At 35.9% G+C, this 25,089-nt stretch overlaps 1 protein-coding gene across 1 annotated transcript in view; it reads left to right on the top strand.

Annotated features, from left to right (window-relative positions):
- The window catches only part of PPP2R5A (protein phosphatase 2 regulatory subunit B'alpha), a 66,862-nt gene that overhangs the window by 38,360 nt on the left and 3,413 nt on the right, over nucleotides 1-25,089 (top strand). The window contains exons 4-11 of the mRNA XM_005691015.3: nucleotides 10,640-10,732; nucleotides 15,127-15,257; nucleotides 15,774-15,833; nucleotides 16,758-16,866; nucleotides 17,660-17,713; nucleotides 23,775-23,825; nucleotides 24,110-24,229; nucleotides 24,310-24,437. Coding sequence (XP_005691072.3) covers nucleotides 10,640-10,732; nucleotides 15,127-15,257; nucleotides 15,774-15,833; nucleotides 16,758-16,866; nucleotides 17,660-17,713; nucleotides 23,775-23,825; nucleotides 24,110-24,229; nucleotides 24,310-24,437 — 746 coding nt within the window. The remainder of the gene's footprint in view (nucleotides 1-10,639; nucleotides 10,733-15,126; nucleotides 15,258-15,773; nucleotides 15,834-16,757; nucleotides 16,867-17,659; nucleotides 17,714-23,774; nucleotides 23,826-24,109; nucleotides 24,230-24,309; nucleotides 24,438-25,089) is intronic.

Genomic DNA, 25,089 nt, shown 5'->3' with positions numbered 1-25,089 from the left:
AAGCTTAGTTTATGAGAAGGACCATTTCTTCCATTAAACCTTCTCCAGCCAATTCTTTCTAGCCCTAACTTCTTTATTCAAACATTCCCCTCAAATACATGGCTTTGGTATAAGGTCATCTGAGGTTCATTCACTCAGTTAACTGAATCACATTGGTGCTACCACACTTAATACTTAAAAAACTAGGGCTCAGAGCAGAATATATTGTAACTCTTATGCTGTATTTAAGAACTGCTACAAAGGTTCCATTACTATGAAATACACTGATGTGTGCTTAGGGTTTCTTGTGCGTGCATGCATGCCATGGCGGGGGGTGGGGGGGGGTTGTGTGCCCAGGTGCTCAGTCATATCCAACTCTGCAGTCCCACGGACTGTAGCCCCCCAGGCTTCTTTGTCCGTGGAATTTTTCAGGTAAGAACACTGGAGTGGGTTGCCATTTCCTTCTCTAGGGGATCTTCCCAACCCAGGAATCAAACTGGGAAGCCCTTACAGGGTTTCTTTGCACATGTTTTTATATGGCTAGTCTTTATGATTGTTGGTGTCTTTTTTTTGTATACATTAGGTTTTATTTTTGCTCTCCAGAATGTCTAATTAAAATGCTCTGAGAAGACCCATATGATGCCTTCAGTTTACAGATATTTTCTTACTTTTAAAATATGAGGGAGAAAGTAAAAGGTACTCTTGCCTAATGCTTCAACTATAATGACTTTAATATTTTTTATTGCGGTATAGTTGATTTAAAATATTGTATTAGTTCCAGGTATATAAACAGTGATTCAGTATTTTTTATAAATTATACTCCATTTGTAGTTATAAAATATTGGCTATATTTCCTGTGCTGTATAATATATTCTTGTAGCTTATTTCTATTATAAATAGTTGTTTGTACCTTGTAGTCCCCTACCCCTTTCTTGCCTCTTCCTTCTTTCCTTTCCCCAGTGGTAACCACCCGTTTGTTCTTTATATCTGTGAGTCTGCTTCTTTTTTGTTATATTCACTAGTCTGCTTTATTTTTTAGATTTCATGCTCAAGTGATATCATATGATATTTGTCTTTCTCTCATTTATTTCACTTAGCATAATACCCTCCAGTTTCATCCATGTAGTTGCAAATGGCAAAATTTCATTCTTTTTATAGCTGAGTAGTATTCCCTTGTATGTGTATATATATATATATACACACACACTATAACACTATATCTTTTTCATCTGTTCATCTGTTGATGGATACTTAAGTTGCTTCCGTATCTTGCCTATTGTAGATACTGCTGCTGTGAACATTGGGGTGCATGTATCTTTCCAAGTTAGTGTTTCTGTTTTCTTTGGATATACACCAAGGAGTGAAATTGCTGGGTCATATGATAATTCTGCTTTTAGTTTTTTGCAGAACCTCCATATTATTCTGCACAGTGACTTTATCAGTTTACATTTCCACCAATAGTGCACAAGTCTTCCTTTTTTTTTTCCATATCCTCACCAACATTTGTTGTTTGTGAAAGGATGATTTGTGTATTTTTAAGATAGTGTTCAGTCAGTTCAGTTCAGTTCAGTCGCTCAGTCATGTCCGACTCTGCAACCCCATGAATTACAGCACACCAGGCCTCCCTGTCCACAACCAACTCCTAGAGTTCACTCAAACTCACATCCATCGAGCCGGTGTTGCCATCCAGCCATCTCCTCTGTCGTCCCCTTCTCCTCCTGCCCCCAATCCCTCCCAGCATCAGAGTCTTTTCCAATGAGTCAGCTCTTCGCATGAGGTGGCCAAAGTACTGAAGTTTCAGCTTTAGCATCATTCCTTCCAAAGAACACCCAGGACTGATCTCCTTTAGGATGGACTAGTTGGATCTCCTTGCAGTCCAAGGGACTCTCAAGAGTCTTCTCCAGCACCACAGTTCAAAAGCATCAATTCTTCAGCACTCAGCTTTCTTCACAGTCCAACTCTCACATCCATACATGACCACTGGAAAAACCATAGCCTTGACTAGACGGACCTTTGTTGGCAAAGTAATGTCTCTGCTTTTCAATATGCTATTTAGGTTGGTCATAACTTTTCTTCCAAGGAGTAAGCATCTTTTGATTTCATGGCTGCAGTCACCGTCTGCAGTGATTTTGGAGCCCAGAAAAATAAAGTCTGACACTGTTTCCCCTGTTTCCCCCATCTATTTCCCATGAAGTGATGGAACCAGATGCCATGATCTTAGTTTTCTGAATGTTGAGCTTTAAGCCAGCTTTTTCACTCTCCTCTTTCACTTTCATCAAGAGGCTTTTGAGTTCCTCTTCATAAGGGTGGTGTCATCTGCATATCTGAGGTTATTGATATTTCTCCCAGCAATCTTGACTCCAGCTTGTGCTTCTTCCAGCCAGCGTTTCTCATGATGTACTCTGTATATAAATTAAATAAGCAGGGTGACACTATACAGCCTTGACATACTCCTTTACCTATTTGGAACCAGTCTGTTGTTCCATGTCCAGCTCTAACTGTTGCTTCCTGACCTGCATATAGGTTTCTCAAGAGGCAGGTTAGGTGGTCTGGTATTCCCACCTCTTTCAGAATTTTCCACAGTTTATTGTGATCCACACAGTCCAAGGCTTTGGCATAGTCAGTAAAACAGAAATAGATGTTTTTCTGGAACTCTCTTGCTTTTTCGATGATTCAGCAGATGTTGGCAATTTGATCTCCGGTTCCTCTGACTTTTCTAAAACCAGCTAAGATAGTGTTAGTGACCTAAAATCTGCAGGCAAGCACAACAAAGTGTTTTTCTAGAGAATTAAATGTATTTGCCTATGTTAGTCGCTCAGTTGTGCCCGACTCTTTGCGATCGCATGGACTGCAATCCACCAGGTTCCTCTGTCCATGAGATTTTCCAGGCAAGGATACTGGAGTGGGTTGCCGTTTCCTTCTCCAGGGGATCTTCCCAACCCAGGGATCAAACCCGGATCTCCTGCACTGCAGGCAAATTCTTTACCGACTGAGCTACAAGGGAAGCCCGTACTTGCCTACATACAACCAATAATATTAGTTTATCAGATGGCTTGCTGATCGTGTTTAGGTAATTATGCATGTCTCTGTGTGTGTGCTCAGTCGTGTCCAACTCTGCAACCCCATGGACTGTAACCTGCCAGTCTCCTCTGTCCATGGGATTTCTCAGAAAAGAATACTGGAGCAGGTTGTGTAATAACACTATAAAAAGTAGCTATTGTTCATATTTTATGGATAAGTTTAAGATTAAGCTAAAATAGATCAAGAATCCTGCCCAAGATTATGCAAAAAGTAAGTGTTAGGATAAGGTTTATAGCAAAATATTGCTCCAGTGTCCTTGTTCTGCATTATTAAAAGCTTTACTGCTTCCCCTAGATACCATCTATGGTCCAAGACAGATATATACAAATTCTTATAAAGTTTTAATTCATACATTTTTAGCTTCATTTAACACCATTAAATAAGGTCTCCCACTAGCTATCACTTTTTTTTTTTAGCCCTCATAAGTGACTTTTTAAAGGTATAATCATACAGATGTACCTTAGTTAAATGGTACAGAAGTTTATATATACACATTCTAACAAGATACAAGAAAATTATTACAAAGTATGGTGAAGTGGAAATGATCCTGGTGACAGACCTCTACTCAAATCTCAGTTTTGATAACATCTGTGGAAATGACCTTAATTAAGCTGCTAAATTTCTCTGCATCCTCCTTTACAAAGCTGGCATAAAACAGGGTTATATAAAAATTGAATGGGATGACACATGCGCAAAACATAGCACAATTTTTTTTTAACTATAGTATCTGTTTTCTTTGCATTCCCCCTTCTTAAAAAAGATATACTTTTGATATTTAGAAAGAGGTATATATATACATATATACACACACACATTATATATATATATATATATATATGTATATAATGGTTGCCTTTATGCTGATACCTTTAAGAAATACCCTTGGTGCTTTCTTTTGTAGCTAGTTTATTGATTCTCTAGAGTGAACAGTATTGAAATTAATAAGTAGTCTTTTCTTCCTCTACTTCCTGCCTCTCTAGCATCTAGTATAAGTAATACACTTTGACTCTCACAGTAAATACCTATATGCCCATCACTTGTCATTAGTTCTGTAGGAAACTAATTTAATATTTACTGTCAATCCTTATGAAAATTTTTTCTGATCATTTCTTGGTAATCTGAAGCTCATTCTTTAGTAGAACGTCTCTGAGTTCCTGCATATTTCATAGCAGTTTGTCTGTAGCCTTCACGTTTAAAGATCAGCTTGAATTGATATAAAATCCTTGGTTCAGCTTCTTTCCTTAAATTCCTTAAGTACCTTAAATATTCCGTTGTCTTCAGTCTGATTTTTTTTTCTTTCATATTCTTAGTGGTTTTGCTTGGATGCCCAAAAGATATTTTTCCTTTAACGGCCAGTTGCTTTTATTGAGCTATATGTAAGTGTTGACTTTTCTTCTTTCTGCTGTTCATGTTGATTCTGTTCTTCTGTCTCTGTATCTTTTCCCTTGAAATCTTTTTGTTTTTCTCATCTCTTTCTTTATTTCGTTGAACTGTTTCTGATTTCTCTTTTTTCTTTACTCTTTAATTTTTCCATTACTGTAGTTGAAAGGCAGACTGACAGAATGAATATTTAGTTTTTCTAGCTTCAGTAGTAGAGACATACGGGGGGAAGGGAATGGGTGTTATACTGGCTTATCTATAATGCCTGCCACAGGCTTGAACCATTGGAGACAAGAGTCTGTCCTGAATAAAATGAAAAATGATAGCTTTGTTAATGACAATAGGATAGATAACATCAGCTATTTTCTACATAGTCCCTGGGAGATAGAGAAGAACCGTGCTTCATATATGGGTGCTCGGTGTTGCTTCAGATTATATTGTTTGGTTTGGGGAAGGTTGGGTTTTTTCTGGCGGCATCATGTGGCTTGCATGTGGCTCTTAGTTCCTCCTAGGCCCTTGTCAGTGAAAGTGCAAAGTCCTAACCACTGGACCACCAGGGAATTCCCCCAGATTATATTGTTGATTTTTATTTTGCAAGGACTTGAATTTTTTAGTGACATTTCATTTTATATTTTATTATAAAAGACAAGAGAAATTTATATTCTAAACTACTTGGAACATTTTAAAGCAATAGTCTGCTTCATTATTTATTTGATCTGTCTAGCACCTATACATCCAAATAGAATGAAAGAGGAATCCTAGGATTAGTGTAAATTGATAAAACTTTTAAGATTTATCAGCACATTAGAGCTTATAGAATAGAAAGTCTGAAGTAGTAAACTACTTTTTGGTAACACTGCACACAGTTTGTCTGAAATTTATACCATGGTTTTTGTAAAATCGGCAATACTGGGTTTAATAATAAAGAGGTTTTAAAAGCATGAAATTCTCGTTAGCTGTTAAGTTGTACATATTTTTGATCATATGTAGTTGGATAATCTCAAAAGAATCTCTTCAGTCTTTGAATTTTGAAAAATAGTTTTTCCATTAAGACATTTTTATATGCCCTTGAGAATTAACTGTAAAATTTCAGCCATACATACAATGTGCTTTTGGTTTTTCACTGGTATGATCTGATATTTCACTTAAATTTGCTGAAACTAGTGGTTCTTAAATTTTAGGGGATGGTGAGTTACTTTCAAAATATGATTTTTAAAAAGTGTGTGGTCGCTGAGATAAATTCACAGAGACATACAAGAAATATTATACATCCATAGTCTTCTGATTAAAAGGCTCTGCTCTAAATATGTGTTTATAGTTTAAAATATTTCTAGTAATTAAACTTGATATACAGTTTTTAAATCTGGCGGTCAGATGGCCTGCTAAATATGAAGTGAACTGATTGGTAGGATTTGTTACTATTTAGTCATCATATTTTCTTTACAGTAAAATGTTAAAGCTGTTCTGATGAGTGAAATTATAGTGTAGCACTGAGGAAATTTGCCCAATTAAAATTTCTGTCCTGGTTGTTAATATTATTTGAATCCACCTGAAATTTTTTGTTTGGTACTAAGTTTGCATTTTATTAATACATTTAGCTTATTGGATCTTTGCTGCTAGAAATTAACTTGGCAGGGTGAAAAATAAACATTAAATTTAGTCAATGAGGGGAAAAATCTCAAATAATTTCAAAACCTTTCAAAATTTTGTTTCTTCAACCTTTTCATGAGTTTTCTTAAAATGTGCTAATTTACAATTTCTTTTTACTTTTTTTTTCACACTGTAATGGAAATACTAATGAACAATGGAATAAAGAAACACAGAAGAAAAGAACAAAAGAAAGGCCATTTCAGTACTAGGGGATTGGTGGATTGGTCATATCTTTTAATTTACTAAATATTATATGATAATTATTAATATAAAAGTTATGTTATTTTAAAATTTTCTTTCCTAAATATTATTGCTTTATATTTATTGAAGACCGAAAAGGTACATAATTTTCTATGTAGCTAGTTATAGATAGAGAGGCATGACTGCTCTACTAGCCTGGAATACAGGCAGATTATGTAGTATTTTTGTTTTCTTTTATCAGTTTTCTTTTTGGCACAGATAATTAAGATGCAATTATGTAGGATACTGAATAGAACATAGACCTTTTTAAGACAACTTGGCTTTAGGGACTAGAGGCTCTTCTTTATGATCTGTATAAGTAGAAATTTAAACTGGGGACATATATATTTTATAACATACACCTTCATGTTCAAATACTTCTTGACCAGATACTATATTTTAAATATTTGCATGTTCCAAGAATCTAAAATTATAGGGACCATAGCTTAATGCACTAACACTTATACACAGAAATAGAAAAGAAACATCTTTTATCCTTATTTAAGATTGAGAAACATTTTTATTACTTTAACCTTTTTATCATAGTTGTTTGTTATTAATTATCTTTTTAATTACTATAGTTAAAAGAGCAGGAGGGAAAACAGGTTGATCCTATATAAGCTATTCATGGTTCACACAGAATATGTCTTATTTTTAAAAAGATTACAGAGGGGAGAAAAAGATTCTTACAGAACTAAGATTTTGTTAGTGTTTGCTGTGTCCTAGGCAGCAGGTGGCACTAGTGGTAAAGAACCTGCCTGCCAGTGCAGGAGACGGAAGAGATGTGGGTTTGATCCCTGGGTCAGGAAGATCCCCTGGGTTGCATGGCACCCACTCCAGTATTCTTGCCTGGAGAATCCCATGGACAGAGGAGCCTGGTGGGCTACAGTCCATAGGGTCGCACATGTTGGACATGACTGAAGCAACTTAGCACGCATGCAGGCAATGTTCTAGGCACTTACTATCTCTCATTTAGCTTAGTATATGTTAATTCTTATATAAATTCTTTCAAATATTAGATGAATTTTTAAAACTCCATTTGAGTTAGCTTCCTCTTAATAGAGGTTGGAAAAGAGCCTTTTGTATATTTGTAAATCATTAAAGTTGCTTTTAAATCTTTGCCTTTCTAGGTCAAACATTTCTAGTTCCTTTAGCTTTTGGTATAGGTCTTATTGTCAAATACAGTAATATGTTACAAATACATTAAGAATCTTTGCTGTTTTGTGTTGTACCTTCTAAACTCTTTTATTGGTAAAGACCAGAATTTTATTTATTTTACCTACCATAGGAAAGACACAGTCAGTACTGAGTAGAAAGGAAAGATTATCCTTCATTCCTTATAGTTTTTAGTTATGTTAGTTATCATTTTTTAGGGTGCTTTTTGGCTTATAGGAATAGGAAGACCAGCCATACACCGCTCATGCATGAAGTTTGCCATTTTATTAAAGAATTAAACTCATTGCTGAAAGTATCTGTTGTCCTTTGCAGCATGATTTCTTAGGTTCTTGGGGCAAATCAATTTTTCATGTGGAATAAGATAGAGAAACTTTAATACAGAAATACAGTTTCTCAACAACTGTGATATTTCATTCAGCAAATATTTATTGGTCATCTGTTGTTTTTAGGCATTCTAAATATTGGGGGTTGAGTATTGAACTAATAAGCAAACTGTCTTACATTCTTGGGGGAAAGAATAACTAATACTGTGTCAGGGTGTGATAGATACAATTAAAAACAATAGTGCAGGATAGAGGGTATAGAGAGAGTGACTGGAGACAGGATGCAATTTTATAGAAATGTGGTCTTAGTTGTGCCACATTGAAGATTTTTAGCTCTGTGTTTATTCTGCCCGTTTGGGATTATTCAACATGTGTTTAACTTTTCGTCGTCATCTCTTCAGTGGTACTAAGTTGGTAGCATAAAAGCTATTCGCTGCTAATCCTGACTGGTCACTTAATTAATGGTCACTGTGTCAGGTAAACAGTGCTGATGAAAGCTCTGTAAGAAATAACATGTCATATCTGTGATAGGTGCAGGTTTCAACTGGGTATGTGATTTAGAGGGTGCATTTTGATCTGGAGCTTGATGTCAAATAAGTTTCCCAGAAGACATGCTATTGCTGTTAAAATTAATAAGCCTTAAGCCCTCCATTTCTGACTCAGGGTTGACTTGGTCCCACCTTACCACTGCTTTTAACTCGGGATCTGTGTAAATATTCTGCGTCTCTGATTCCATACCCACCAGCTTCTACCCTACACTGTCTTCTTCGTGAGACAGGTTCTACTTATTTTATAAAAAGCTCTCCTCTTTCTTCTTGTCCAAAATTAAATCTAATGCAGGGCTCAAATTGTGTGTCCTTAAAACTTTTCCTGTTGACCTTATCCCACAGTGATAAAGCCCTTTCCTAAATGTCTCCTGCACTCATAGTTTTGCCATATAGTTCTTGTGTATATACCATTTTATGTTTTTATTTTTGTCTTACTTCCCCAATATGTGAATGAGCTTTACAGTGCCTACTATCTGTTCATACTAAACATAGCTAAAGGAAGACTTGTCTTTTCTACCCCCATTTCCAATGCCGAATACATAGATTTTCTATACCAAGAAATTCTCCAATTCTCACTGCGTGTCCTACGGTTTATTCACTCTGACACTGACTACCCACAGTTAGCAGGGACCTCTAGGGTGAAGGGCTCAGTCCATCAAGACTGTTGCTCACTGCAGGTGACAGTCATGATTCTGGGCCTCCCATCCGCCTAACTAACTGGCTATAAATATGGGGTTACCATGACCCACTCTTCCAGTTCAGTAATTTGTTATAAGAGCTCACAGAACTCAAGGAATCACTAATTACTTACTGTTACCAGTTTGTTATAAAGGATAAAACTCAGAAACAGCCAAATAGAAGCGAGGTATATGGTAAGGTGCAGCAAAGGGCTCGGGTTTTCCATGTGCCACCCTCTTAGCACTTTGACGTGTTCACTAGCCCAGTTCTTCAGACTCCTGTGCTTAGGTTTCTGATGGTCCCAGGTGGTGGTGATTGTTGTTCAGTTGCTAAGTCGTGTCCAGCTCTACCTCTGTTACCAAGCTGACTGTCACAGCATTGCAACACTTGTCTTCAAGAAACCCTTATGTGGGGCTAAAGAATGCACCTGCCAATGCCGGAGTTTGATCCCTGGCTTGGAAAGATTCCCTGGAGAAGGAAGCAGCATCCCACTCCAGTATTCTTGCCTGGGAAATCCCATGGACAGAGGAGCCTGGCAGGCTACAGTCCATGGGTCGCAAAAGAGTTGGACACGACTTAGCGACTAAACAACAACAACCTTTAGGGATGTCAGAGAGAAGTTGTGAAGTACTTTAAGGAAAAAGTAAAAGTTCTCAACTGGATAAGGAGAGAAAAAAAGCATATGCTGACGTTGCGATTTGTGGTAATAAATCTTCTATCTGTGAAATTCTGAGGAAGGGGAAAAAAAATCACGCTGGTTTTGCTGTTACACCTCAGACTACAAAAGCTATGGCCACAGTGCATGGTAAGTGCTCAGTTAAGCTGGAAAATGCATTAAATTTGTGGATGGAAACCATGAATAGAAAAGGGTCCAGTGCCATTCAGTCATGGGGAGGTGGTGTTTAGAACTTAGCACTCGAGGTTAAGAGGGCAGTACTGTATTTTTAAGATGCTTAGCACTTTTTAAGTAAAGGCTTATTAGGGCTTTTAGTTTATTCACTGTGGTGCACAGACATTTATTTCTGAGCCCTGCACGTAGATGATTTGGTTAATTATTTCTAAAGTGTGGATAAGATATCCTGGTTTCGATTTAGTTACTTTTTTCCCTCTGTAGTTTTATAGAAGGACTTAAAGTTTTTCTCTTTTTTAAAACTGATACTGATACACTGTCCCTTACAATTCAGTTTATTCTTATCTGGAGGTTTCTGATCCTGCATTTAAGTAACTCTGGAAATTAAGGTGAGGTAGTTTAGCAGACCACTGAAGAAAGGTTCCCAGTGAGTATGGAGTGCAACATCTTCTAACTTAAATATTTTATAGGCATCGTCTTTGTTTTCTGGCTCCTGTAAGTTAATATTTTCAATGAATGATGCAAAGCAATAAATCCAAAATGCACTAACTTGGGAGACAAATTGTGTGTATATATTTAGTTCTGAAAAAAATGTTACCAATTCATCACATTTTATAATGAGATCTGAAATCTCATTACTAAGTTGTTAAGGGAGGTATGTTTTTGATATGAATTTCACATACAGTAAAATTTTATAGGCTTCATCTTGGCTTTTATTTCATTTTGTCCTACAGTTGGTGTATGAATTCTTCTTGAGATTTTTGGAGAGCCCTGATTTCCAGCCTAGCATTGCAAAGCGATACATTGATCAGAAATTTGTACAACAGGTAAGGAATTCTTCTGTCTTAAATTTCCTTATATTCATTTCAGCAGTGATTTATTAACTTGTGATTAAAAGTCTTTCAAAAGTTTAAGGATTTCTTTTTAACAGCACCTAATATTCTTGCCAGATGATGAGAACTAAAAGTAAAGTAGCTTTGAGAACACAGGAGTATTTTTAATCAAGGTTTGCCTTCTGTTATATCAATTAAATTATCCTGTCTAAATCCTAAATTTTCATAGTTGTTTTATAAAGACCAGAAAAGCAAACCTTGTTGGAATGTGTAACTTAGAAAATTTGGTATAACTAAGGGGAAAACCATTTAAAAAATTTTTAAGTCTTTGAGCTTGAACTTGACATATAGTTCTAAGCACTGTGACAGAGAGGGGGAAAATAAATATGAAATTATTTTCAGAAGTTTGGGCTTTATGTCATTACCTTTTCTCCCCTACTCCTTCCCACCTTACGAATTCTAGCCACCCAGTTCCTAAACCACAGATAAAATATTTAAGAAGGAAAGGAGCTAAATATATGCGATTCTTTTTTTTATAAGTTGATTGTTAGCTGGTTTTTTTAAATTTTGGAACCTAATACTTAAAATTCGTTTCTTAGAATGTGTTCATTTTTATTTTCAAAATCTTTTCAGTAACTTACAGGCATCTTTCAAATACAAAGGACTTCACTGGCCCTAGACAAAATTGTGAAGTAGAGCAAACTTCTCTGGGTCCATTTTCTCTTTTGAAGTACTTAGCTGTGAGTGAGGTCTCATTAGGAATTTGATACTCTCCTTTTCTAAAGTAATTAGCATTTTAAAGAAAGGCAGAGGACGAGTGGAAGGGCAGTAACGAAGTGCTGAGGCCAGGATTAAAGATCATTACAAGGACCTTTGCTGCCTTCTTCCCACCATTATGTGTCCCCTGGGATAAAGCTCATGAGCTCCACGTATTGGAGTTAATTTCTGATCATCTGCTACAGCTACCACGTAAAGTATTCTCACTGGTGCTGTGAAGTATTGATAAATGAAGAACATTGTCATTGTCCTTTAACCTTTCATGTAGTTCTCCAGAAACTATGACGAAATACTAGATGTGTCTTAACTGTAAAATGTTGATTTCATTTCAATACCAAGTTAGAAACAGTCATTAAATGGAGCTCTGTTATTTTGGTATTAGAGATGAATGCACGTTTCCTTCTGTAGCTCTCTTGTGCTATAGAAGAAATACAGTGTATTAAGGAACTTAATGGCACCCCACTCCAGTACTCTTGCCTGGAAAATCCCATGGATGGAGGAGCCTGGTAGGCTGCAGTCCATGGGGTCGCTAAGTTGGACATGACTGAGTGACTTCACTTTCACCTTTCGCTTTCATGCATTGGAGAAGGAAATGACAACCCACTCCAGTGTTCTTGCCTGGAGAATCCCAGGGACAGGGGAGCCTGGTGGGCTGCCGTCTATGGGGTCGCACAGAGTCCGACACGACTGAAGTGACTTAGCAATAGCAAAGGAACTTTAGTAATGCTGTGTTAAATTGTATTTAAGATAATAGGTTGAGTGGAACAATTGCTGTAGGGCTTCTTCACCCTGGAGTTTGAGGTATTTTGGCTGGTGGATTATTCAGTGGGTTTGGAGGGCAGCAGGAAGAAAACTGGTAGGATAGGACCCATTTTCTACCGTCTACTCTAAATGCCTGAACTGTCCAATAAGCCAAGGCCTCATTATTTGTTTCTAACAGTTTACATCACTGTGCTTTCACAGATCACTGCTCTGAGGTATTCTTAGTGTGTTGCTTCAATAAATATTACTGTGACATTTCTCAGCTTTTATATTTTGAAATTATTTAATTAGGTGGTAAGTTTAAGATGTAGAGGTATAGGAGAAAAATCTGAAGTATAAATTTGGACGTTTGTTATCGCAAGAGAAGAAAACAAATATGTAATTCCAGGTTGTGCTCAAATCATTTCCTGAAGGAGGAAGCTAAGAATTATTTAGTGCTTTTTATGTGCCAGGCACTGCCCTTATCTGCTGTTACATAGAGAGCTAGATCATGTCCAAATTTACAGAGCTGAAAGATGACACAATCAGGATTTGATTATATATAATAGGTTATAAATGTGATTATATAAAACAAATTATTTAGATTATAATATTTCAAAATATTTACTTAAATAGATTTTCTACTTAGCTAACAACTGTTCTCTAATATTTCACATTGACCCCGAGGATCGACTTGTATTACGTTATATTTGTTCTTGAATTAGACATAGTGACCTGAATAATTAAGGATTGCTTTTATTAATTTCAAAACATATCTTCCAAGTAAACTCAACATCAGAAACTTGTATTTGAGTGTCTTAAGTGAATAGTTTAGCTATTTTAATTAGAATAATTTGAAGTGACTTAATTAGGTATAATAATACAAATTCTCATGCTTTATGGATATTTTTAGCTGGAGCCTCATGCAGTACTTAATAATCTGGCAAATACCAAATGCAGACAATAAGCAAGACACTTTAGGATTATAACTGAAGTCATCAGTATTCTCAAAGAACACGTACTCTTGTAGAAGAGATACACAAATTAACAATTACATATAATTAAAGACAAAATGGAAGAAAAACTTTAAGGTTCAGAGCTTCCTATCATGACAGTAATTATTAGATTGATGAAAAAGTAATTGCAGTTTTGGACCGTGGATTTTCAATCATTATAACTATACTTAAACACATCTTTATTAATAAAATAGGAACCATTACAATCAACACGTTTTTGCCAACAGGATATAAGTTTGTTTATTCCTGTAAAAATCCATGCTTCAGGATTCAGCGAAATCTTGAAAAGCATTTTCTGCCTCCTACTAGTTGTGGAAGCATTTTCCCTGAAAAAGTTGTCGAGATGCTTGAAGAAATGGTAGTGCGTTGGCAGGAGGTCAGGTGAATATGGGGAATGAGGCAAAACTTTGTAACCCAGTTCATTCAACTTCTGGGACTTGCAGTCAGGCGTTGTCATGGAGCATTGGGCCCTTTTTGTTCCAAAGCTGACTGCAGATATTGCAGTTTTTGGTGATCTCATTGATTTGCTGAGCGTACTTTTCAGGTGTAATGGTTTCGCTGGGAATCAGAAAGCTGTGGTGGGTCAGACTAAACAGTGGCCATGACCTTTTTGAGGTGCAAGTTTGGCTTTAGGAGATGCTTTGGAGCTTTTCCTCAGTCCACCCACTGAGCTGGTCATCAGCGGCTGTTGTTTAAAATCCACTTTTCATCACACATCAACAATCCAATCGAGAAATGGTTTGTTGACGAATTATAGAATAAGAGAAGACAACATTTCAAAATGATGATCTTTTTGATTTATGGTCGGCTCACGAGGCATCCACTTACCGAGCTTTTTCACCTTTCCAATTTCCTTCAAATGCCAAGTGACTGTATGATGGTCAGTGTTGAGTTCTTCAGCAGCTTCTCATGTCCTTGTAAAAAGATCCATTTCAGTATTGCTCTCAACTGGTCGCTGTCAGTTTCCAGTGGCCAGCTACTGTCTTTCTCATCTTCAAGGCTATCATCTCCTTTGTGGAACTTCTTGAACCACCACGGCCTGTACATTTGTTAGCAGTCCCTAGGCCAAATGCATTGTTGATGTTGTGAGTTGTCTCTGCTGCTTTACGACCCATTTTGAACTCAAATAGAAAAATTGTTCAAGTTTGCTTTTTGTCTAACATCATTTCCATAGTCTGAAAGTCATTGGGCTTTTATTAGCAAAAAAACATAAAGCAAGAAACACACATTAAAATGATGTATAGCATAACCACATTTACTTAAAAATGTATTCCAATATCAATATCAAACTGTAGGCTTCAACAGTGCAAAACAACAATTACTTTTGCACCAATCTAATAACAATCCCAAAGTACAGAACATGAAATTCCTTGATGACTTCATAGGTAATTGTATTTTATAAATAGATTTTAATTTTTTGCTAAGAAAATCCAACTTTTTATTTAAAACACAGTAATATAAACTTATTTATTTAACAATTTGCAATCTACAAGCTTAAGATTCTAAAAGCATTTTTAAAAAATCTCAGATTGCAACAGTTTAAAATTATAAGCTATGTTTAGTAGCCAAGAGTAGGACAGAATTTTAAAATGAGTAGGAAGGCAAAAAAAAAAATTGCACTTTTTTTTGAAGTGTTTATTTGATTTATTGTGCATTCTTTTTCAAAATGAAGTAAAAGAAATACTCTGTAAGCTTTAGTGCCATTCTTTAGTGCCATTATTTAGCAATAATAAAGTCAATCTGATAGGGTGCAGAGTCTCTGTAAAAAATTTAAAGATTTTGTGGGAATCAAAATTAGAGTGAAGTGTTAGCTCAATTATTTTTAAAAAGTAATTTCTCAGATTTTTTTTAAAGCTCCTGGAGCTTTTTGATAGTGAAGATCCCAGAGAACGTGACTTCCTGAAGACTGTTCTACATCGAATTTATGGGAAATTTCTTGGATTAAGAGCATTCATCAGAAAACAAATTAACAACATTTTCCTCAGGTATATTATTTGTATATTCATGTATAGCACTTTTTTCCCTTCCATATTTTTTTATTCCAATTTCTTTAGGTTATTTTTTAATGTCTGAAACTTATGAACTTAACTGATAGTAGTTGAGTCATTTCTAGCCTATTTTGTGGATATCATTTGATTGCATCTAACTTTTTCTTGTAACTTCTCATCTAAGTGGATAGTACTAATGACAGTTTTTAATAGATAATACAAATGTTATTCACGGTTAAATTTTACTGAGAGAAGAACTTGTCTGTTGGAGCACTTATTTTTAAAAATCCTGTATAAATACTGTTTAAATCAATAGCTCTTAAAGTATTTTCAGTTGATGTTCTGACAAAGCTAATTAAATATATGTGGGCCCTATCTTGACTACTTTATAAATGAAATCATTAAGTAGGTGCTTCAGATTAGGGGGTTTTGCTTTAATCTTTGTACCTTCCTGCATCTTTCATTCAGTTTAGTTTTCTGATATTTTTCTTTATATCTTTGTTTTAAATTCAGGTTTATATATGAAACAGAACATTTCAATGGTGTTGCTGAACTCCTTGAAATTTTAGGAAGGTAAGTCAGTTTTTTGTTCTCTTGAAGAATTAAGTAACTTTGAATGTTTTGTGTATTAAAATATTAGCTGGGATAAGAGAAATTATTTCACATTTTATAATTTGAATATATAGTATAAGGCATAATTTCTCAACTGAATTCTTACTGTAGCTTCTTAGGGGGCCAGCATATTAAAGTAGTGCCACACAAAGCATCTGTTTCAGAGTAGACTTCCTGCTTTTGAAACTGTGGCATATTTTATGCCTAATCTTGCCAGAGCACCTCAGAAATTTCCAGGATCTGATTGGGAAGAGATGAAATAAGTTATAGTGAATTTTTGATGAAGTTACAGGAAGTTACATTCTTGTTCCAATGTTGATGGACCATTCCCATACATCTGTTCTTTTTAGAAGAATCTATAGCCTTTGATTTTAGTTCTATGAACTTTTTTGCCTTCTTGTTCACCACATAGCAGTATTAACCTGTGAGTTTAGACCCTCTATTTAAAGAATGGTTTTAGTCTCCTCTGTTAATATTTAGGGCATGATTATGGAGAGAACTGTTCTTAATTTCAGAACTTTCAATAAAGTAAGAGAAACTACCCGTTTACTTCAGAATATATTGAAAATTCTAACAATATTGTGATACTGACTCTCTTGTACTTTAGAGAAGAAAAATAAAGGCATCAATAAGTGATAGGCTTTATAGAAAATGTAAAATTTCTTACTGGGACATTAAATTGGCAGTTCTCATTTTCTTTTGGGACCATTGTGTGACTTAGAGGAACAGGCTTCCTAGTGATAGTCTGTCTAACTTGGGTTGCAGATAAGTAAGTCATTCAACACCAGGCCTGAAGCAAAGCAGTTCCTATGTACTTGGGGATGTACTAACTTAGAAATAAAGTAGTAACTACGTAACCCTTCCCCTGCCTTTTTTTCCCTCCAGTATTATCAATGGCTTTGCATTGCCACTGAAAGCAGAACATAAACAATTTCTAATGAAGGTTCTTATTCCTATGCATACTGCAAAAGGATTAGCTTTGTTTCATGCTCAGGTAAGTAGCAGATTTCAGGTGAAATGAACATTGTTTCAAAAACTGATATAAAGGCAGAGAAACTGAGAAATACTGAGGTGGCAATTTTAAGTATACTTAAGCAATTTGCTTTGTAAGTTGCCCAAAGCAAATTTTTAATTATATCATAATTTTTAAAGCATGATGATATTTAGTATTCTTAAATAAGCTCAATGCATTTTAAGTATAGATATAGGAAAAATCAAGTTCTTTTCTAGTCCAGGCCCTGACCTAATTAACTGTGTGACTTTGAATACATCCCACATATTTGCAGAATGTTCTGTCTAGCCTCCATGACCTAGTTAGAGAATGATTTTGGTTTCTTCTATTAACACTCAGAGAATATCATATCAGTATAGGCATACATGTTAGAAACATGCTAAAAAACTAAAATGTTAGCTCTAGACTTACTTCACTCAGCTTTATTTATCTGTTTGTTTAGTGGGCTATGGTTACATTTTTGATTTATAAGACAAAGACAGTTACTTTTAATTCCCCAAAGAACTGCTCTACTGCCTCAGTAATATGGAAAGATTGATATGCCCAACTACATTTTCTTTAATATTTCAGTTAATATTCAGAAGTTACTACTAAAAAAAGGACATCTTTTTTAAGTAGAACTTATTTACATAATTATGGGTATATTTATTTTTATATATTGCCATAAACTGAGGTTTATTAAAATGAAGTAGTTTTGTTAGCTAAATATAAAAATCCTGCATTACTAAATGTTATTTCATTCAGTAACATTTATAAACTGTCCCTTTCATTTTAGCTAGCCTACTGTGTTGTACAGTTCCTGGAGAAAGATACAACACTAACAGAACCCGTAAGTGTTTTACTTATTTTTATGTTTTTGGTCTATATCATAGCATTTTATTTTAGCTTCCTTTATACTCTTATAGCTCTACCAAACAGTCATAGTAATATATTTTAAATTAAAATCATTTGGAAGAAGAAAAGTGAGGTTAATCTGTATTTAAAGAATAAGAATGGGATGGCAAGTTCTCATGAATTATGTGTCTTAAATAACTTAAATATAGGTTAAAATTAATATATAGTAGTTAAGATGTGTGATGACAGGCTCAGATGACTACAGTGAAATCATTTATACATTTATTATCTTCAATGGTAATCTTTTCATCTTCATTCACCTTTTAAAATTAAAACATTAAAACATACTGTAAGGATTCCAAATTTCCTTGAATTTTCCTTATATTTCCTTGAATTTTGTTTTATCTTTAGAATTAGGATTTTCCCTCTTAGTTATGATAAACCATGTGTTTCCTTGTCTTTAGTGACTGAGCTATAATCTTGGAGTAAAGATTATTTACTTTATGAATCAGCATAGCAATTCAGTCTTAGAATTCTCCTGCTTACTAATTATCTATTAATACAAAGATTCAGGAGAGAATAAAAATTTTACCATGAAAATTGAAGATTGAAGAAAAACGAGATAAGTTTAGGGAGAAACAGAAAAGGATAAACACTTAGAAAACAACGTTTTAACCTTGGTGAATATAAGTATTCTGAGAGAGTGTTTTCTAGGTATTCTAAATCTAAATAGTTAAAGAGTTCTTGATGAATAGCACAGGGTTTGAAGGATTTAAATTATGTGATTTTCTTCATATTAGAACTTTCTGAGGCTAGGGGCACTTGCAAAAATTACATACTTGGTCCTCCTTTGACTTGAGTTTTGTATATGTAAAGGAACAAAAGGTATTTTTCCGCTCGCTGATATTTAGAGCTTTAGACTTTTTAGATTTGCAGTTCTTTCTGAAATAGCTAAAAACAGTTTTTAAAGACAAATAGAATTAGAAGCCCAATACTTACATGAAACCACGTTAACCTCTAAAGTGGATTAAAACTTAATAGGAATCCATGATAACATATTAGAATTTAGAAAAAGAAAGCCCATAATATGGTTTATGCTTGGTGGCTAATAAACAGATATGCATTAAATATGGTTAAGTTAATATGGAGTGGATTTCGGAGATTGCTGATTTCTTTTTAAAGAGTGAAAGGTTAGAGAGAGGGATGAGGGCCAGACATTTGAGTTAGGTGAGTTAATAGCAATAGGAGCAGCATGAGGAGGTAAAACGTCCAAGTTGACAAAGGAAAATATTTTTTAATACATTAAGATCTGCAGATAATAGAGATCTTGCTATTACTATTCTAGGCCATCCTAGCACCAAAATTATGGCCGTAGTACTTGGGTTTGAGCCCTAATAATCATTTTCTAGAAGCCTGGCATTCATATCAAAGCTTCCTACAAATTGTAAATAAGTCAGGTTGGTTTGTTACATTCTTCGTGTTCCTAGATCTTGTATTGGAATTATTTTATTTTCCAGAATGGAAATGACTTTATTGTTACATCCATTTATCAAAATAATGTGTTAATTTGATTCACATAAGACAAAACCATAAAGCATAATGTGAAGGAATTCCTTGAAATTCCCCTAAAGATAACCATACAAATTGGTGAATACATTGCTATAAATTTTTTCTGCATGTATGTTTGTGTGTAGTTAAAACAGTGGGAAATGCTGACTGGGTTTTTTCACCTCTCAGTATAACATGGATATCTTGCCATATTAGTCTGCTTCATATTTTCGTTGGTAGCATCAAATTCCATTGTATGGATTGACATGTTTAATTCATCCTCAATTCATGGACACTTGAGTTATTGGCGTTTTTGTTGCTATTAACATGTTGCTGGGTATGGAGATGTTGTAGTGTGTTAAAATTATTCTTTGTCCTGTCTATAGTGTTGGCTTACAAAAAAAATCTTAATGTGTGTATTAAATTATCCTCAGAACTGCACACCAAAAAAAGATAAGGTTTACTGTATGTAACATTTTTAATAAACCAAGTTATTGAAATTAAAACCTGTTTCTGGGTCAGAGTACAGTGTGTGATGGTGCCTGTTTCCCCACATCAGCCGGTACTGAATACTGTTTTAAGTTTTTGCTAGTCCAATAAGCATGAAATATTTTAATTGGATTTTAAAAATTATCACAGCCATACTCTTATAAAGTTATTGGTCATTTATATTTCTGTGTCTTTTCCCTACTTTTAAGCCTTTGCCTATTGTGTTTTGCAAGTTTTTTTTTTTAACCATTTGGAGTTTTCCTTTTAACTTGAATATACTGTTCTTAATATTTGCCTTTTTAAAGAACTAAAGAAAATTTTTAATGTTGGGAAATTTATTCATCATTATAGCTTCTGGCTTTGGTGTCATGCTAAGTAAAATCCTTCTACCTTTTGAGATTATAAAAACACTCTCTAGTATTATGTTCTAGTTATTTAACGGATTTAGTTTTGACATGTAAAAACTATTCCATCTATAGTGTTTTTCTAGGGCTGCCATGACAAATTACCACTGTCTTGGTGGTTTAAAATGACAGAAATGTGTTCTCTCACAGTTCTGAAGGCCAGAGTCCAAAATCAAGGTGTCAGCAGGGCTGCCAGGCGCTCTAGGGGTGGTTCGGTTCCTTGCCTCTTCCAGTTTCTGGTGTCTCCAGGCATTCCTAGTTTGTGGCTGCTTCTCTCCAATATCACATTGCTGCCCATTCTTCTGTCTCTCCTCCAACCTTATCTCTTATAAGGATACTTGTCATTTTGGATTTAGGGCCCATCCAGATAACCCGGAATGATTTCACCTTGAGATCCTTAACTTTATTATATCTGTAAAGACCCATTTTCCAAATAAGTCACATTCATAGATTTCATAGAAATTAGGACATGAACATATCTGATTGCAGGCCACCATTCAACCCACCACACTATTGGAAACTGAAATTTTCATGTGACAAGGGTAAGAAATTGTATTCATTTTCTATTGCTGTGTAACAAATTGTCACAAAGTTTAGTGGCTTGAAACAACAAGCGTTTATTATTGGATAGTTTCTGTGAGTCAGGAATCCAGGCACAACTTAGCTGGGTCCTCTGCCTCAGGGTCTCTCATAAGACTGCAGTCAAGGCGTTGGCCGGGTAAAATCTCAGATGAGGGAGGAGCTGCTTCTGAGTTCACGTGATGGTTGGTGGTAGCATCCAGTTCTTCACATACTGTTGGACTGCTGCTCCTAACTGGAAGTTGGCGAGCAGCCACCCTCCGTTCCTTGGTACTTGGGCCTGTCTGGCTTCCCAGGTGGCATTAGTGGTAAAGAACCTGCCTGCCAGTGCAGCCGATGTAAGAGACATGGGTTTGATTTCTGTTTTGGGAAGATCCCCTGGAGAAGGGCAGCACAACCCACTCCAGTATCCTTGCCTGGAGAATCCTGTGGACAGAGGAGCCTGGCTGGCTGCAGTCCATGGGGTCACACAGAGTCAGACATGACTGAAGCAACTTAGCGTGATGGGCCTCTCCAGCATAGCAACTTGCTGTATCAAAGTTTGCAAGACAAGAAGGCCCAGGAGAATCTGTTCATAAGGTGGAAGTCACATCTTCTCTAACTTTCCCATCGAAATGACATTCTGTCCCTTTTGCCACATTCTGTTGGTTAGAAGCAAGTCCCCAGGCCAGTGCACACTTAAGGGAAGGGCTCAACTACACAAGAAGATGAGTTCAGGAAATCAGGACCATAGGAGATTCTTTCAGGCATCTGCCTCCCACAGGAGCGACATTTTTTTTTCTAACTGGTTCAAGTTACCACCAATTCACTGACTAATTTAGCTGTTTTCCAGAACTGAAATGCCACCTTTGTCATATATTAAGTCTTGTATATACTTGAGTCTGTCTAGACACTCCTCTATGTCCTATCTTTTCTGTCAGTTTCCATGGTAATACCTTGTTTTAATTATTATCTGATTATTATAACTGATATTTTGTTTTAAAAGGTATTGATTTTTATATATTTATCTTTTATCTAACCACATACTGAATTTTCCTACTCATTTTAGTACTTTTTCAGTTCTTTTAATATTTATACACTTAGGCAAGTAAGTATAATTCTGGTATTCCTTTCCAGCATTATTTATCAAATTCTTCTTACTGGATCGGCTCCAGAACAGTGTTCTTCCCCAGTTTTAATTTGAATGAGTGTTCATTATTGGATGAGACCAATAACTATAAACTTACTTAAAAGGCTGTCAAAGATTTACCTCTACCAAAGCACCCAAATGTTTTACTGCCTATTTCCAGGAATCAGTATATAAGTTGATTACTGATGGTTTCTGATAAATTCTTAGTTCAAGCTTACAAAATTGTTATCAAAATATATAGTCAATCAAACAACTGTTCAAAATCTTTTGAGATGATCATATAGTTTTTGAGGTTTTTTTCACCCCTTTTAACCTATGAGTTGAATCATTCTGGAATTTCTGGAATAACTTATGGGGTAGATAGTATTATTCTGTTAATATACTGTTCAGTCACTGAGTCATGTCTGACTCTGCAACCCCATGAACAGCAGCATGCCAGGCCTCCCTGTCCATCACCAACTCCCGGAGTCTACCCAAACTCATGGCCATTGAGTCGGTGATGCCATCCAACCGTCTCATCCTCTGTCGTCCCCTTCTCCTCCTGCCCTCAATCTTTCCCAGCATCAGGGTCTTTTCAAATGAGTCAGCTCTTCACATCAGGTGGCCAAAATATTGGAGTTTCACCTTCAATATTAGTCCTTCCAATGAACGCCCAGGACTGATCTCCTTTAGGATGGACTGGTTGGATCTCCTTGCAGTCCAAGGTACTCTCAAGAGTCTTCTCCAACACCACAGTTCAAAAGCATCAATTTTTTATAGACCAACTCTCACATCTGTTCATGACTACTGGAAAAACCATAGCCTTGACTAGACGGACCTTTGTTGACAATGTCTCTACTTTTTAATATGCTGTCTAGGTTGGTCATAACTTTCCTTCCAAGGAGTAAGCGTCTTTTAATTTCATAGCTGCAATCACCAGCTGCAGTGATTTTGGAGTCCCCCAAAATAAAGTCAGCCACAGTTTCCACTGTTTACCCATCTATTTGCCATGAAGTGATGTGACTGGATGCCATGATCTTAATTTTCTGAATGTTGAGCTTTAAGCCAACTTTTTCACTCTCCTCTTTCACTTTCATTGAGGGGCTCTTTAGTTCTTCTTCACTTTCTGCCATAAGGGTGGTAAGTTAAGTCACTCAGTCGTGTCCGACTCTTTGCGACCTCGTGGACTGTAGCCCACCAGGCTCCTCCATCCATGGGATTTGTCATCTGCATATCTGAGATTACTGATAGTTCTCCCAGCAATCTTGATTCCAGCTTGTGCTTCCTCCAGCCCAGCATTTCTCATGATGTACTCTGCATATAGCAGGGTGGACAGTACATACTCCTTTTCCTATATACTGTTAAATTCAGTTTAATACAGATTTTTACAACTGTGTTTACTTGAATTCATGACTTCTTATCTCACTGTATTTGGCTTATCAAAACTGTGCTAGCTGTGAAACAAATTTGGAAGCTTTCTGGCTTTTGGGGGATGCTTCATGATGGTTTAAAAAATAGGAATTATCTGTTCCTTAATTTTTCCATAAAATAACCTCCCTTCCTCACCCCACCAAGTCATTAGCTCATACTTAGTAGGAAGTAGCCCTTACTACTCTTAAAATTATTTATAAGTTTAATTGTTAACTATGTCAGTCTTCCTGCTTCATGAAAATCAGGGACCATCTTGGTCTTGTCCATCAGTGTGTCCCTGATCTAGAGCAGTATCTGGTACAGAGGCGCTCAGCAGGCATCTGTTGAAAGGGTAAAAGCCTAAATAAAGCTGAGCAGAGTGAGGGGAGATGGAGAGGTACTGAATAATACTCTGCTACTTCAGAATGAATATTGATATTATTGCAGTTACTTAAAATTTCCTGAGGTTAGCCAGCTTCATTGCTGTAATTCATGCCAAATTTTTCCCTTTTTTGAAGGTGATCAGAGGATTGCTGAAATTTTGGCCAAAAACATGCAGTCAGAAAGAGGTGAGTTTTGTTTAACAAAAACAGTGCATTTTATTAGAACTTTTCAATCTGAGGGCCATACACCGTGCTTCCTTGGGTTGCGGGTATCACCACCACTACCTACCAAGTGGGCACTGTTCTCTGGGGTTTAGAGAAACTTGGTGGAAGAGCTGTCCATTATGGTAAGTTGCATATACTGTCAAGGTATTTTTCGTCCACTGTTAACCTTCTCATTTGTGTTTTCTATATTAACATCATATAATTTGTCATATTATGTTTCTTAAAACAAAATTTTTTTAACCTAGGTGATGTTTTTAGGAGAAATTGAAGAAATCTTAGATGTCATTGAACCAACACAATTCAAAAAAATTGAAGAGCCCCTTTTTAAGCAGATATCCAAGTGTGTATCCAGTTCTCATTTTCAGGTATGGTGTTTTCAGTGAAGCCATTTTTATTTTACACTATTACTTTTCTTAGTTTTGATGTTTCTGAATGTCTTTTTTAGGTTGCAGAAAGGGCACTGTACTTCTGGAACAATGAATATATTCTTAGTTTGATTGAGGAGAATATTGATAAAATTCTGCCGATTATGTTTGGCAGTTTGTACAAAATCTCCAAAGAACACTGGAATCCGTAAGTGTCTTTTATGTTGATTGTGTCATTTTTGTTTTTCTAACGTCTTTGTCATTTGATCTCATAACCCATACATAGGAAACCTATACAGATTTGGAACTCCCAAGGTTAACATCACATGGTTCTATTGTGCAGTGAGTTTTATGAAGTTGTACATATATGTGGGTCTGTATGTTTGTTTGTTTGTAGCAGAGAAAGGTTTATTGCAGGGCCAAATGAAAAGAATGGGGTGGCTTATCCTTAAAAACTCTGAACTCCTGCATGTTCTTAATTTTTGTTTAGAATTGCAAATCTAAGGACTGTCTGATAGGACATTCTGCCAGTATCCAGGCTCACATCTCAGCTGGCTTAGCCCAGGGAGAAGCGACAGTGCTCAGTGTCACGTCAGTGATGTTTAGATTGCGTATGTTCTACATTCTGTAACATCCTTATCCTGTTGTCTACTTTTCTTCTTACAAGTCATAGTAATTGCATCTTTTCCAGCTGCTTTTAATGCTGTTATTCAGGATTTGTGATAGTAGACTCTAGAGTAGTTCCTGTGTTCCCTCATAGCTCAGTTGGTAAAGAATCTGCCTGCAGTGCAGGAGACCTGCGTTCAATTCCTGGTTGGGAAGATCCTCTGGAGAAGGAAATGGCAACCCACTCCAGTACT

The sequence above is a fragment of the Capra hircus genome, chromosome 16, assembly GCF_001704415.2.
Source record: "Capra hircus breed San Clemente chromosome 16, ASM170441v1, whole genome shotgun sequence".
Lineage (NCBI taxonomy): Eukaryota > Metazoa > Chordata > Mammalia > Artiodactyla > Bovidae > Capra > Capra hircus.
This window is presented reverse-complemented; position numbering and strand designations above follow the sequence as displayed.